General features: G+C 39.6%; 1 protein-coding gene across 3 annotated transcripts in view; it reads left to right on the top strand.

The window, feature by feature from the left end:
- Positions 1-17,012, top strand: part of LOC106056845 (uncharacterized) — a 38,983-nt gene that overhangs the window by 16,752 nt on the left and 5,219 nt on the right. For 2 of the 3 annotated variants that reach the window (XM_013213718.2, XM_013213719.2), the window contains exons 9-16: positions 1,266-1,434; positions 5,585-5,758; positions 5,954-6,058; positions 6,383-6,693; positions 7,041-7,257; positions 7,590-8,861; positions 9,807-10,004; positions 10,118-10,278. In XM_013213718.2, coding sequence (XP_013069172.2) covers positions 1,266-1,434; positions 5,585-5,758; positions 5,954-6,058; positions 6,383-6,693; positions 7,041-7,257; positions 7,590-8,861; positions 9,807-10,004; positions 10,118-10,278 — 2,607 coding nt within the window. The remainder of the gene's footprint in view (positions 1-1,265; positions 1,435-5,584; positions 5,759-5,953; positions 6,059-6,382; positions 6,694-7,040; positions 7,258-7,589; positions 8,862-9,806; positions 10,005-10,117; positions 10,279-17,012) is intronic. The other variant, XM_013213721.2, reaches the window with a different exon arrangement.

Here is a 17,012-nt window from a genome sequence, read left to right as displayed (position 1 = left end):
CATACAACAAACACTATCACTTGGTTGTCTTGTCATGGCCGACTACACGTAGTCTCGACTAGCCTTACACTGACCAGCTTGTTCGAATCAGTCAGACACACGATCTATTAACTTCTTGGGACAGGTAGAGGCTTAGATGAAAATGTTACTCTTTTTCTCGAGTTGATTATCCTAATGCTTTTAGATCTATCTATACATGTATATATATATTTATATATATAATTTTATAACTGTATCATAGCTCTGGACTAGGCCGTCACTAAGCCTAACAGCTACTGTAAGAATGAAGCGATACGATTGGTCAAATCTAGTTTCTCTTTGAGTATTGTTGAGGAAAGTGACGTTTGGCATGGTTTAAAACAAAATCTCATAGAACCCTGTTTTTTTTGAGATGTCAAGAATTTACTGACTGATTTATTAAATATAAATGTTTCTAAGCATTTAAATTAAAAATGGTAAAATGTTTACTGTTACAACTTTTTACGCAGAATTTAAATATGTCAATAACTCAAATTTGAAAAACCATCGGCGTTTCCCTTTAAATTTTTTGCATTTTTATTGAAATATATAAAAAAAAACTTTAATTTATGAACTACAATAAAAACATGATGAAATGGCTTTTTCATTTATTAATATATATAAATATATTAAGTCCTTGTAGGGCATGTGTGTTTGTTGGAATTGTTTTTTTTTTTGTTTTTTTTATAAGACTACTGAAGGAGCTAAAAAGAAAATGATAAATTTTTTAAAATTTGAAAAAAAGTCCCCTTTTTTTCAGTCTACAATGCTTCATAATTCTATACCATGATATTTTGTTTGAGCCCTTGAGCCCAGCTCATTGATGGGGATCCCTAGCAAAAAGTTTGTTGTGTTCACTAAATGGTGAATAAGCTACACAGTGGGCAACATGGTGAAGAAAACAAGTATAGAATGCTGACAATAGCTCTGTCACATGTGCAGTGTGCTTGAATTCACTGGTTATGAGGGACAATAAGTTGAACTCTTGTAATAGTGTAAGGCTTGTTTTGTTTGGTCAAGAAGAAGAAATACACACAAAACTCAAGTATGGGTACTGTATCTTTTTCTTTTGGTTGGCTTGCTATTTTAAAGGTATGGAAGATGAGAGAGTTCTTTGTTATACTACTACAACAAGTTTTTTTTTTAGCAAATAATTAGTATTTATAAGCATTGATTTTGTGTGTAAGAAATGAAAAAGACAATAAGAAATAGGTTTTAAAAAGCTGTGAAATCAACATTTTTCTTAGGCAAGCTGTTGAAGAGGAGTTAAGTGCAAGCTCAGGACTACAAGGGAATCAGTCTGGTGGAGTCAATAATTTTTACCTTCCTAGCCATTTGAAAGGAAATTCTGAATCAAGTTTAGGATCAAGGAGTAGTATGGAATCAACACAAGATATCTCACCAAAAGATATTACAGTAAGTTTTATATGATATTTTAATCATTGGAACTACAGTAAGTTTTATATGATATTTTAATCATTTTTGGTCGTAAAACAATTTTCATAGAACTCTTATTTAGCGTGAATGTCTTACCAAGAGCGATTTCTTTGTTTCTCAATTGAATGTGATGCAGGTTCATATAGAGACAACAGGGATTTAGGTACCGTAATAATTATATATTATTTTATTTAACAACTTTACCAGGTCAATGAAACTGGTACTCGTTTAACGCTTAAAGTCTCAACAGTGGGGCTATGATTCAATCGATTCGTCGGGACATAAAATACATGATCTCCTTAATAACTCTAATTTGTTCTGTCTGCAAAATATACATACTCCCCCAACTTTATACCATACTGGTAATGGCAGCCAATCTAGACCTGACCTCACTCTAATTACAGCCAATTTAGAATCTCACACACAGTTCCAAGTCCTGGATGACATTGGGAGCGACCATAGGCCCATTTTGGTCACAATTGCCCTCTGAGGCCAGTGGTGTAACCCCAAAAATTCCGCAGAAGTGGAGTTACACCAAGGCGAACTGGCCAGCATACGAGGCAGCAGTCGACACTGCCCTAATGAATTTAGCGGTGGAGGAGAGGGATGTTGATACCATCTACAGCGAATTAACAGCAGCTATGTTGGGTGTGTAAGGCAGAAATGCGTTTGGTCTCAGGATTTGAACAAGCTGGTCCTGAGGCGTAAGCGAGCCCGGAGGCTTGCTGAATGGAAGGGTACCCCTGAAATCCGTCGGGAGTACAATCGGCTCTGTAGAGCCACGAGTGAACTGGCCCGATGCGTCCGGTCGGACCATTGGAACTATGCCTGCGCCGGGATGGATCTTCGGGACTCCTCGAAAGACAGGCGTCTTCTGCAAAACCTAGAGGCCAAAGACACAGCGTGAACGGCTGCCCCTCTATTGTCACCCAGTGGGCTGGTCTCAATGGTAACCAAAATGGCCGGCTTGTTGAGCCGACATTTTGCTAAAATCAGCAAGCCCGAAAAGAAGACAGCCATGTCCAAAGCCCTCAACAAAGAATGTTAAAGACTCGAGAGGGAGCCAGATGAGCCTGAAAGCCAAGAAACGTGCAACGCGCCCTTCTGTCAGGCTGAGCTGGACAGAGCAATAGCTAAGTGCAAAAACCAAAAAGCTCCGGGGCCAGACAAGGTTACCCCTGAGATGGTAAAACACCTTGGGGGCATTGCAAAAGGTAAACTCCTGGAGTTTATGAATCGAACCTGGGCAGAGTCCAGACTGCCCGGGGCCTGGAAGAGTGCTATCATTGTGCCAGTCCTTAAGAAGTAAAAAGACGCGACTAATGTGGAGTCCTACAGACCCATTTCACTGACCTCAATGCTTGGCAAAATTGCTGAGCAAATGGTTAACCAGCGGCTAGTTTGGTCCTTTGAGAGTGCCGGTATCCTGGCGCCAGAGCAGGCCGGCTTTAGGGCAGGCTTGAGCCTGATCGACCAGGTCACAACATTCACACAGGAGGTGGCCGACGGGTTCCAGAGGTCCGAAAGCACATATGCAGTGTTCATAGACCTAAAACAGGCTTACGACCGTGTATGGAAGCAAGGCCTCTATCTTAAGCTAAGAGCCATGGGTGTGCGGGGCAAGATATACAATTGGATACAATCCTGGGAGGAGCACACGTACAAAATACCAGCACTCCCTTAGCAAGCCAAAACAGCAACTTAATGGCCTGCCGCAGGGCTCCGCCCTGTATTGTACACTTTTCATGGCCTTTCTTAATGATTTGCCCAGCTCACTACGGTCCAAAAAACTGCTTTATGTGGATGACATTGTCCTCTGGTCAAGTGGGAAAAAAGCCGACCAAATTCAGGCGGCATTACAAGCAGACCTCCATACCATCTCCTAGTATTGCGACAAATGGCAGATTTTGATAAACATTGCCAAAACGACCTGGTCCCTGTTCAGCCTAGGGCTCGACATTCTTAAGGCTCCATTCGAGCTTCAACTCGGTGGGCTGCCACTCCAACGTGAAAACACGCCAAAATATCTAGGGGTGACCCTGGATAGAAAACTGGCAATGCTCCAGTATGTCCAGGAAGTTGAAAAAAAAGCCTCAGAGAAGTTAGCGTTACTAAGAAAGCTGGCCAGCACAAAGTGGGGTGCCAAAGCTGACATGCTACTCACATTGTACTTAGGGGCAGTCAGATCACAAATTGAGTACAGCTATACAGTACAAGTATACGCTAGTAAAATTGCCCTCGAATCACTCGACCAAGTGCAAGCACAGGCCCTACGGTTCATTTGTGGCACCTTTCGGACAAGCCCAACAAACGCTGCTGAAATCTTAACAAACGTGGCCCCCTTACATCTTAGGAGGGAGAGGGCAGTACTTACGGCCCATGAGCCCTACAAAAGGGGTGACGCTAGGCTACCCACCTCAATATTAGTGCGACAGTGGAGAGAGAAAAACCGCATTAAAATGCCATCGTTCCTCCACATTGCGGCCAATTTGTCTAAATCAGCTGGGCTCTCCACTGATAGAATCCCTATTAGAAGGATTAGTACATGCCCTCCGTGGAGGAGATTGCCGGCCCCACAAATAAACCTGTCCCTAATAGGGCAAGAGGGAGCCACCAAGAGGCGACTAACACCTGCCATTCTCCAAAATTTGGCATCAATAACCATAAAATCCTACCCATCAGATGCCATTTTCTGCTATACCGATGGGTCGGTATTGAGGGACCCCGATAGATCAGGGTATGGGGCCCTTATAGTCTACCCTGACCGGACAGAACCAGACCGGCTCTCTGGTCCATGCTGCGTAGCTCCATGGACGCCGAGTTAACAGGAATAACTCAGGCGTTCGAGGCCATTAGGGCCCGAATGACCCAATGCGAAACTGGTGCCACTACTGTGGTACTAGTCACTGACTCTCGCTCCAGTCTCCAAGCTATGGGTGGCGGCGGGGGAGGGTCGCCCGTAATAGAAGAGGCAATCGGCACCGCAGATAACATCCACCGAGCTATTGGAGCTGTTGTTTTCATGCAGTAGTCGCCTTCACATTGCGGCGTGAGGGGCAATGAAACGGCAGACGCCCTCGCAAGGGAGGGTGCTTTGGCAGTCACACACCTCGAAGCACCAAGCAAGTACTTACAAGCAACGGCACAAATCCGAGCACTCATTCATGAGAAGTGGTTAAAGTCCTGGGAGGAATCCGACAGAGCACGTGGTGTCTGGCAGCACATGCGTCACTCAGATAGTGACGATCCATGGTGGCGACTGAGGAGGTCAGAGCAGTCAATTATTGCGCAGTGCAGAACGGAACACTGTCCTATTGGAGCATACTTTGCCCGGTTCCGCACGAACTTTGACTCCCAATGCCGTCACTGTGGAGAGAACGTCGAAACAGTGTCGCACGTCTTGTACGAGTGTCCCCAGCTCTGCGAGCTAAGGGGGGACGTGTCTGAACAGTCACTCGACTTGTATGGTAGCTACGAGGCACTACGCCGAACGGCTAAGTTTCTTGCCAGAGCACTACAGGAGGACTAGTCCTTCCTGCTCTGATTTTTCAATAGGAGTTCATCTCAGGTACTCGCATAAACAATTCCAAGTCTTCATAGCAGTCATAAAGCCAACATTAAGGCTATATGTGATGATCCTTTAGTAGATCCAAAATGAATGATATTGTGTTATCAAAATACTTGTTTATTTTGTAACATAAGACCTAGCAGTGGTGATTCTATAAAAATAGCTAAGAGCTAATCAATTGCAATGGTTGGAATAGAAGTTTCTGAATAAGATTGACATACTACCAAACAGACACTTTTCTTCCATTAGAGATTATTAAATCTTGAAATACAATTACTTATTGTGATTGTTTAACAAATCTTGATGTAGTTTGTATGTTCAAATTAACATTTGGTAAATTATCTTTCTTTTTAAATGCTCAGTTGTTTGGCATATTAAAGTTTTTTTTGTGTTATAACTATTATTTTTAAAATATATTTTTAAATTTTTAAATATGTTCCATACAAAGAAAAAAAAGTAAAAAAATTGTACAGTTTGAAATAATAAAAAAAGTAATATTAGGCTATCATAGTATAATAGCAAATATTTCAAGTAAATCTATAATAATGTTAATGTTTTCAGTGTACTTTCTCTCAGCACTTAAGCTTGGAAGACAATGATCCCATGGAGCATGAGGATGAAGATAAAGCATCTGGTACAACTAACATGAACCCAATGGATATAGCTGCACCCAGTTTGTATGACACCCATGACATCATCAATCAGTACTGTGAGCCCACAACTCACAGAGGAAAAGTAAGTCCATGGTGCAGAGTTATTAGTTTTTAAAATACCATTGACTTCTCTTGATATTTTTGTGTAAGTTAAAGTTTGTTTACAATGTCTGCTCAAAAGCTTCATCAAATCTTGTATGAATATAAACTAAAGTGACACTATTTGTTTGTTATTGTCCTAATAATATGTTACTTTTATTTGTGCTCAACTGGTTAGATTTCAGTTAAAGCTGTGTGGACTCAAGGACTTCAGCCAACATCCCCACCAGACCTTAGAAAACATTCTGACATTCCAGATCAAGATTATAACTCACAACTTCAGGTTAGTTTGTACACAGCTTATATCAACTCACTCTATCTGTGTGGTACAAAATTATCCATTGTCCCTAACAAATTAAGAATCATTAATAAAATTAACCAATTATTAATTAAATGGTGGTAATTTTGTTTGATATAGAAAAAGGGGAGACAAAACTTACATTATTGTGAGATGTGATGTTGCTATTTATGTGCAGTTCTTTTTGTTATATATAACTTTTTATTATTATTATTTTGTATAGATATATATTTTGCTTTGCTAGAGATACTCTAGGTACTTAGTCCCCAGCTTTCAATCCTAAGAGATTTGTATTATTATTTGGTTTAGATGTTAGTGAAACAAGATGAACCTGCAACAGAAAACTTGGTCATCACAATGCCTGATCCATCAACATACACCTTGACATTTGTACCCACTTCTAGAGGAGGGCGTGCCCTTGTGGTCAATGGCTGTGTTCTGCGCATCAGCTACACACGTGATTTTGTAACCTATTGGAGATGTCTGAATATCGATTGCAGTTTTCGCTGTAGTTATGATAGTCAGACCAAAAAGTTGCTGCGTATTAGTGGTGAACACAATCACCCTGTCAACAAGTACAGCCCAGTAATAAGGACCTTTATCAGGAGAATCAAGAAAAGGTAATGGGACATTTTATTTTGGGTTCATTGGTAAAGCACTTGGCTTACGAAACGAGGGGTCCAGGTTCAAACCTTAGTGAAGACTGGGATTTTGAATTTCTGGATATTTAGGATGTCCCTGAGTGGGCGCAACTCTTGTCAGGAAAAGTGAAGGCAGTTAATCATTGTTGACACCCAAAAATACAGATGAGCTTTACATCATCTGTTCTATAGATCACAAAGTCTGAAAAGGGTACTTTTTTTTTTAATGGAATATTTTAATTTTTGTGTTTAGTGTACTACTGTACACAATTATATCTGCATCTTTCCTGACCTATATATTTGAAATAATGTTATTGTATTTGTAGATTGTGCCAGGGCAGTGAGCTCTCTCCTAAGATAATATATGAAGAAGAACTTCAGCGCTTGAAAGGAGATGAAAAAGATGAAGAGCTTTTCAAGCGGCTGCCAAGCTACACAAGTATAAAGTCTAGTCTGTATAAAGTGAAAAACAAGTCTGTAAGTCAGAGCACATCCTTAGATGAGGACTTGGACTTAGTGTCAGAAGAGTCAGAGGAAGACAGAGTACGAATTTTATTTTTTTCACATTCAATGATGCTGCTAATTGATTTTGAACAGGACTCAACTTTTTTTTTTTTTTTTATATATATACTGGTTTTAATAAGCTGCTGCAAAGATTTTTTTCTACTTGCTTGTAATGTTCAGCTAGAAAGTTTTAGATGGTATCACAATAGTTTTTAGCATCAGTATATTTATATACTGGTACATATACAATTATTTGTATTCATTTTATTTTTGCTATCCAGTTTAAAAAATGTTAATTATAAGAATGTTAGTGATGATTATTTCCATCCTAAACATGACTTGACCAATCCAGACACTTTTGCTATCTTTAGGAGGATGATAGTGTTCCAGATTCCTCTGATGTTTCCTCAAGTGATGAGCTCCCCAGTGATCCTCTCCTTGAGGAGTGTTTTGCTACATTCAATGCCCATCTTCCTTCCTGGTTGGAGCTTGAAGAAGACAAGCGGATATTGGATGGCCATTTATTGGTTAGAAAAAGTGTCAATGATGCTAGCATAGGGTGGGCTTGCCATAAAGAAGGATGCCCATTTCGTTGTGTCATTGATAAAGAAACCAATGCCATTACACGAAACCAGTGGGACCACACTCATAAATCTATCATCAAACAGATCATTTCCCAAGCCATGTTAAGTGTTGTTAAACTGCGAGCCATAATGGATGTCACAATTTTACCTAAGACAATATATGAGCAGGAAAGAAGGCGAATCACAGATAAACTGTCTGGAAACAAAACATTATTTAAATTCATTCCAAGCCTCACCCAGGTCTATCAACTTGTCACAAAGACTAGAATGAACCCATCTGCTCATAGATTACCAAAAACAAAGCTTCCCAAAGAGTCTAGGAGCAAAACATCTGGTAAAATGAATGATAGTAATGGGAGCAGCACTAACAGCAGTAATAGTGAAAGTCACTTTGAAAGTGATTACTTTTTGGATCAATGTGAGAATGCAGGGGGCAGAATGAGTTCTGTCACAGAAGACCAGCAACAACAACAGGACCACCTGTTATATAGTCAATGTACCAATGACATGTCTATTGTAGAAAGTACTTTCTCTCCAGACTATCAAAGCAGCTATTCTTCCAGCACAAACTCATACACCAACAATCTTAATTCAAGTGCTAGTGCATTTCAATCTACAGCTTTTGCTACAATGGACCATGGGCAGTTGTTTCCTGATCCCAATAAAACTTTACAATACACATCTGGTCAATGTTATCAACACCAACAGCAACTATCCCCACAATACCAGAAAGAGAATCTGCTCATAACCATGTCAAAATGTGAACAACTGCCAGTTCTTGATGTTGCAGCTCCCACTCAAAACCTCTTACCTGCTACCCAGTGTGGGACTACTCCTAGTCAAAGTTTGGCCATATCACCAAGCAACGAAAATATCTTCACACTTCATGGTTATCCCCTCATGCCTGCTATGACACAAGTTGGTACCATTTACTGGCAGTGTCGTATTCCTGGCTGTCAATTTCAGTGTGTTCTCAATGCTAACACATCACAGGTAGTGCAGATATCTGGTAACCATAACCATGAACCTCCAGGATCTCACTCAGCATTTTGTTCTCAGGTTAGCAGTATTTCATTTTCTGATGTCATTTCTTTTCCTTGTGGGAACAAAATTACTAGCTTAATGGTCACACTGGAAAAATGATCATTATAATTTTTTAAATATTATCTTCTAAAGTTTAATTTGGTCTAGACAATCTTTGTTGAACAGAAATATGTCAGTGTGTATTCCTGCTTATCTTTATTAAAAGTGTTAAATTAATAAATTGATGTTCAGGAACATGTTCATTTTGCGCACTTTTAAGTCTGTATCTATAGCCCCATCATTAGAATTTTATATATTCTGAGTAGATTATACTTTCACTTAACCAGGATTTTTTTCTGGCAGGGTGGGTTGGAATAGGGGCGTGGTAAAATAAATATTCCATTTTTTAAAATCTATCATTCATTAGTTATTAAGGGCAAATTAATCACTCTTACAAGGTGGTCAGCTGAGGAGAGTGTCCACTATTATTCACCTTAAAATAAATGTTTGTGGAAAAGGCAGTGGGTTATTTTACCCTTAGTCATTTCCAAGACCCTGATACCCACAAGGAGATTTCACCACAAAGTGGAAGTTTGTAGTCAAAGTTTTCCTTCTCCTAGATGGGTTGTATCATTAAGACTGTGTCCTATCAACATGAAGCTTAACTGGTTTTGAGGTGACAGTGGTCTGCCTTTCAGTTTGTAAATTACAGGCTTTAGCTCCTAGTGGGTTTCTTATTTTCTTGTCTTGTGCACATAAGTGTGTAATTTATTTTAAAAAATAGAACATAAACATACTTATCAATGTTTCTGCCACTAATATTTATGCAATTCAAGTTGAAAGATCTAGCTTAGATATCAAACTATTATTATTGATCAGATAAAGAATGTTTGAATAGTCTGATTGTATGGGAACTTTTTAAACTTTAAATCAGTAATTTACTCTTTGTTTGAATCTTTGTAATCTTGTTGATGTCTCTAGGTAGTGAAAATGCTTCAGCGCAAATCAGCAGAGAATCTTGAAGAACCTTTAAGCAATGTCTATTGGAATTATATGAAGGATTTAAGAAATGTCATTGATTCGGATGAAATTCTCAGTGGATTGCCTCGTTTTCTTGATGTTGCATTGGCAATGCAGACTGCTCGATCTGCCATGGGAGCAGCACAAGATCCTACTCAGGTAATTTTTCAATTCTGAAGAGTTCAATAAAGAAATATTCAAACTCTATTTATAGTGCAAATATTATATTTCAACTACCCATATTAACGTTTATTTTTGTTTTTTTTCATCAGTTTCAAAACGTAGTTGTAGGTACTGCCAGCTCACCAAGCAAAGTGTTTGAATATCACTTTGACCCAACTAAAAGTTCATTAGTTGTGAATGGGGCTTCCCTGGTTCTCAGCTGGAGAATGAATGACTTGTCGTTTTGGCACTGTAGAAGGACAGAATGCAGGTACATTGGCAGTATTTGTTCCTAGAGAATTATTTTGTTTAGAACTAACAGTTCAAAACCAACAAATCTCTTTTGTTCAGAACTAGGCTATGATTAACCAACACATTTTGAATAAATTGCCACAAGTTTTCTATTTATAAATCAGTTATGGTATGACTTAGGAATGAAATGTATTTAGAAACTCTGCAGCCTTTAGGCAATAAAAAAAGATAAATTAGAATAGATTTTACAATGTTGATGACAAAAGAATTGATTTATGCTATAATGCAATAAAATCAAGTTTTCCAGCACACCATTAATTTTTTTTAAATCTTAAAATTTAGGTGCAACTTAGAATCCAGAAAATAGGGTAGTATGAATTAGGGGTGCACCGGATAGTCGCTCCGGCTCCGGCTTCTGCCGAATATCCGGCATTTTTTACTATCCTGTGCTATTCGGCTCCGGTCGGATATCACTACCGGATAGTAAACCGGATAGTAAAAAATACACCTATTTAATATGCATAAAGTGGACCTCGTTCCATTAATGTCTGTTGTAGAATGTATTAATGTTTATATTAAAACAAAATAATGTGCTTAAAAATAGAGCCATTATATATGAATATGCACCAAACATCGTTTATTATAAAGACAAGGCGTGTTAATAACTTAATATAAATAGAAATGAAACTTAACATCATAAATGCGCTTTACATACAGAGCAGCAATGGCTGACACTTTTTTCAATTTGTCTTGACCTTTGAGGAGGTTAGTTAACATGTTAAAATGCTACATTCCTTGACTATGTCATGCTGACCAGACGTCTGTCTAGCTGTGCGGGTATATCTCCAGAGGTAGAGATGAACAACTCCCACCCCTTTTATATGTTTAGTCCATCACATTGAGTTGTTTTTTTTTATAGGCAGGTGACCACAAGTTAAATACGATGGACGTAGGTTTCATGTCTGCGTATTGACACTCTCTAAAGGTCACACCTTTCGAGGGAACTGAGTTTGTTTATTTAGTAGTTAATCTTTATTACGGGGGCTGGACTACCATAGCCACACCTCTAAGGTAACCAGGTATATTTCCAGATGAACAACTCCCTCCCCCTTTTATTTGTTTAGTACATCACATTGAGTTCATTGATTGACAGGTGACCACAAGTCAGATACGATGGACGTAAGCACTCTCTAGAGGTCACACGAGGGAACTATGTTTGTTTACTTAGTAGTTAATCCTAATTGGGTGGGGGGGGGTGGACTAGACTTCAAGCCAAACATCTACACGGGTATCCGGACAAAGAGTTTGCTTATTTGGAGAAAGATCTTAATCGCGTGGTTGGGCTAGAGGCCACACCTTTTCAAGTGTGCCGAGTTACTTGAACATAAATCTCAATTAGTAAGCTGGACTAAAGATCACATGCACCTAAACGAGTGACCTTTAGCTACACAGAACACAAACCGGGAGATTATATAGCCCAGTAAGCCAGTAACTAATTATTTTGTAGAAGACACGACCAGGGCTATCTTTAAATGGAGAGCTAAACACCCCATATTCTTTATTTTATTTTTTTGGTCCTTGACACCCAATTTATTGATAGACATTTTTAAGCCAGAATGAAAAAAACACAACGTGCTAACAAAGGGTATTACACTGTCAATAAATATTACGGTGAAATAATTTTTCTAACGCGTTAACTTGAATATTACTCCTGCAGTTAAGTGTCTTGATTTGATAACAATATTCTTAATAATTTGTGACAGTCAATTAACTCCTTGTTATTACTATTTTTGTTTACTTAAGATGCGTACTTAGCCACTGTGTATCAGGCTAGGACGACTTTTACACACCTGACATCCATAGGCTTATTATCGTTCCGTTTTGTAACAGTTAATGAAACCACGAATAAAATAATTAATAAGTAATAATTAAGAAAGATGTTTCTAACATACGTTTTTTGCATTTAATATATCTTACGTACGTTCTTTGCACAATAAAATAAAACAAAGATGTGCATGTTTGCGTGTGTGTGTTTTTTTTGCCTTGTATTAAAACCTTTAGAAAGCTAATTTCATTGTTTAATTCTTTTGACTTAATAAATAACGGAAAACCTTACAGTAAATTTTAAAATCGCATAAAATAAATTCAATAATAGTACCGCAGTTAGATCTAGCAAACAAAGAAACAATATGCTGGAGTGTAAAAAAAAACCAACAACCCTTGACCTCTAACTATTGGACGGGTATAATTTATCTATATGCTTGACTGACCATGCCAATGTTATCTTTTTTGACTGACACCCAACTCTATTGCGTGCGTATGCTCAAGGAAAAAACAATGCTTGATGGTTAACACAAACAACTATACACACTACACTAGGACAACATGTGTAGGCTCACTAGGTATGTCTGACCAGGTTGTTGGTCTGAAATTCATGAACACATACATCCGACCACTATACAAGGCAGATTGCACTTTACTTATGAGATTTACATTAGTAACTAGTTAAATATATACTAACATTACTTACATTGCCCTTCCTACACACATCCTTTACAGTTGGTGGCATCGTACATACACACAGACACACTCATGCTATACAGATTTTTAGAAATACTGTTAAGCTTGAATAAATCAATCAGTAACAGAGTTTAAAACAATAACGTATATAAAAGGGAAAAAAAAAATAAAACCAACCAATACAGATATGTTATTTAACAGTTTCGTAAAATGTTCAGCAACACAAGCTATTAACAAGACACTTGAGTATCCGGCTCCGGTCGAATATCAAATTTTACTATCCGGTCATATCCGGCCCCGGCCGGATATCAAAAAGTACTATCCGGTGCACCACTAGTATGAATTGTAATACAGTTAGTGATTGGCAAAAGTTAACAAAAAAGTTAGAAACTTTTAGTTAACAAAAATTAAGGGCAACGTTTAACTAGAAAAACATTTTTAGTTAAAATTCTAGTTTAATTTTTTTTTTGTTACAAACTAAAAAGTTTAATTAAAATTTGTATAACTCTTCAACATGTGATAGCGATTGAAACGCACATCCCTGTTTTTTGGTCATGTGATATCATTAACTTTGATTATCAAAAAAATGATGCAGTTAACAACTATTTTGTCAGTCTGCATTTGAAGAGGGTAAAGTAGAAGTCAAATATCTGCACTTGAAAGTGCCAAAAGTCTATGCAATATTATGAATGGGGTTGTTTAGAATTTTTTTCAAAGTCATGTGGAGTGTTTAATTTCTGTTTATAGTGGGAATCTGATTAGTGATTTGGGTCAATATTTAGTGGTTTAATCAATTCATTTGCGGCAAAAAATAATTTATTAATTACAGGAATATCAAGTACACCCTTTTTATAGCTAAAGATGAAGCCGAAGTTTATAATAGATTCTAGTCTCTAGACTTATTATTGAGATCTAGGTCTAAATTGACAATGACTGTGTGAAGTGTCTAGTGTGGTAGCTTGACTTGTTGCCACCGCTGGCTAGCATTTGTGAAAGGGGAGCAATTTTGTAAGTCTCTCTTGCCAGTACATAGCCTCTCCACAGCAAGTCCTATGCAGTACCTCCTCATGGTGGCAGATGGAAACTGAGGCTGCGAAGCCTTAGGCTAAACTGCAAGGGTCTTGGAGGAGGTTTGGCCCCAAGATGTGAGGCAGGCATAGGTCAATAGCCGCACTGCCTTGTGTGTGTGTCCCTGTAAGGTCTAAGGCTAAGGGAGTAAATCCTAACAGAAAATCCGGTACTGGAGCCCTGTAGGCGGGGGGGACAGTAGTAAGACTACTGCTCTCTGGCAAACTCCTGCAGCCACCTGTCCCCAAATTGTAATGGCTCGCCATCCCTTTGGACCTGGTCAGTATGGAAGAGAGGTGTGGGCAGCCCAGCACTCTCAAATTTACCGCCCAGGCTTTCCCTCACTCCATCTCTGACAGTAATGTCTTTGAAAAAACACAGAGAGTGGTAGTTACCGGTGATAAGTTCCTAGCTGACTGGCGTAAGCTGGAACGCCAGGGACCACTCTTGACAGTAGGAGGGGCTTTTTATCCTCACTGGATAGCTACTGCCTGCCTTAAGCCGAGCAGCCCTCAGACAATAAAGTGCTATCCCGCCACAGCTTGCCGCACTGGGTGCTTGGTGCTAAGACAAAATCAAAAAGCAAGTTGCTCACCCGCACCTGCAAATACAATCAAAAGAAAACCCTCAACATTAATGCGTTTAGCAAACTGGAACATATGGACAATGTGTCCTGGCTTCAATACTGACCCTGAACTCGTCACTGACATGCGTCAAACAGCTATTATCGACAGAAAACTCAGCAGACTAAACATGTGGCCTGCCTGCAAGAAACCAGACTGGCAGACAGTGGATCTCTTACAGAAAGCAACTATACATTCTACTGGCAAGGAAAACCAGAACAAAGCCCTAGAATACATGGCGTCGGCTTCGCAATAAGAAACAGTCTCGTCCCCTGCTTTGCGATGTTTCCCATTGGCAATGAAAGAGTAGCACACATGAAATTTGCATCACCGCAAGGCAAAGTTAATATAATCTGTGCTTACTCACCAACCCTTGCTGCACCGGAAGAGGACAAAGACAGATTCTTTCAAGCTCTAGAGGACGTAATTAAAAGTATTCCAAAATCCGAGCACCTCTATATAAATGGAGACTTTAATGCCCATGTTGGTGATGGAAATGATGCATGGCCAAAATGCTTGGGACCTCATGGTGTTGGCAAAATCAATGACAATGGCCAAAGGCTACTCGAGTTCTGTAGCTCTCATGAACTGTGTGTAACAAATACATTCTTCTCTGGCAAGGAACGCCATAAAGTCTCTTGGCAGCACCCACGCTCAAAAAGGTGGCACCAGCTTGACCTCTGCATCACCCGAAGGATGGATCTGAAAAGTGTCATCCACACCCGTTCATACCATAGTGCAGACTGCAACTCAGACCATTCACTAGTGCTAAGCAAAATCAAACTACTTCTCAAGAAGGCTTACACTTCCACTCAACCAAGAACTAGGCGAATTAACGTCAACCAGAGAAGTGTGCACTTTTTGGCGAGCTCCTGAACAGTTCAATCCCCTCGTTAAGTGATGAAGAAGACATCTCTAGCAGATGGGAGAAATTAAGAGACGTAATCTACTGTTCGGCAATCACCGCCTTTGGGCCTCAAAAACACAAAAAATGTAGACTGGTTTGAGGCGAATCTAGCACATATGGAACCTTGCATCGAGAAAAAGCGATCTGCACACCTCGCTCACAAGACAAAGCCTAATCCAAAATCTTTGGAGGCCTTCAAAAGTGCTATTAAAGAGGCGAAACAAATGGCTAGAAAATGTGCTAACAACTTTTGGAGGGATACCTGCAACAGAATCCAAGACAGTCTCCACTCAGGAAATAGCAAAGCTCTATTTGATGGCATTAAAGCGGCCCTGGGTCCAACAGTGTCTAAGCCTGCCCCCCTTCTATCCAAATCAGGAGAAAAAATTACAGATCAAACCAAGCAGCTAGAACGATGGACAGAGCACTACCTCGAAGTCTATGCCACACAGAATACAGTAGACAATGTCGCCCTGGCTTCTCTACCAGATCTTCCAGTACTGGAATGCCTAGATGAGCTTCCGAGCCTTAGTGACCTCAAAAAAGCAATTAACTGCATAAAAAATAGAAAATCTTCTGGGAGTGATGGTATCCCAGTGGAAGTAGTGAAAGTCAACGAATCACTCCTGCTCCTCTGCCGCTGTTGGGAAACAGGTCATGTCCCACAGGACATGCGTGAAGCAACTATTGTTACAATATACAAGAACAAAGGGGATCAGAGTGACTGCAACAACTACAGGGGTATCTCTCTCCTCAGTATAGTGGGCAAAATCTTTGCTAGAGTGGCACTATCCAGGCTGCAAGTGATAGCTTCTAGAGTCTACCCAGAGTCTCAGTGTGGATTCAGGAGTGGTAGATCCACTATAGACATATCTTCTCTACGACTACTGCAGGAGAAATTCAGAGAGAGAGAGACAGACCCCTCTACATTGTTTTTGTTGATCTGACTAAAGCCTTTGACATGGTCAGCAGAAGTGGCCTTTTCAAACTCCTGAGGAAAATAGGTTGCCCTCCCAAACTACTGAAGTTAATTGAGTGTTTTCACGAGGAAACTAAATGTACTGTCAAATTCAATGGAGCCCAATCAGCACCTTTTGAGGTTTGCAGTGGTGTCAAGCAGGGATGTGTGCTCACACCTACTCTGTTTGGCATATTCTTCTCCTGTCTACTGCATTATGCGTACAACGACATAAATGAGGGTGTGTTTCTCCATAAAAGATCCTCTGGAAAACTATTTAATGTATCAAGGCTGCGGGCAAAAACCAAGTTAGGAAGCTACTCGTCAGGGAACTCCTGTATGCTGATGATGCAGCTATTGTGGCTGATTCTGATATTCAGCTACAGTCCCTGGTTGACAAACTATCTGCTGCTTGCCAGAAGTTCGGTTTAAACATCAGTCAAAGCAAGACTAAGATACTTGTCCAAAACACAAACACTACACCTCAAAGTAAGCATTAATGGCCAACCACTAGAAATTGTTGATCACTTTTGTTACCTTGGCTCCATCATATCCAACAACACTTTACTGGATAAAGACATAAACAACAGGATAGCCAAGGCAATGGCCACCATGTCACGGTTGCAGAAAAGAGTCTGGGACAACATATTGCTGAATAGCAGTACTAAAGCCCTAGT

This window comes from Biomphalaria glabrata, chromosome 3 (genome assembly GCF_947242115.1).
Source record: "Biomphalaria glabrata chromosome 3, xgBioGlab47.1, whole genome shotgun sequence".
In the NCBI taxonomy this organism is placed as follows: Eukaryota; Metazoa; Mollusca; class Gastropoda; family Planorbidae; genus Biomphalaria; species Biomphalaria glabrata.
Note: the sequence above shows the minus strand (reverse complement) of the source record. Positions and strands in the feature narration are given on the sequence as shown.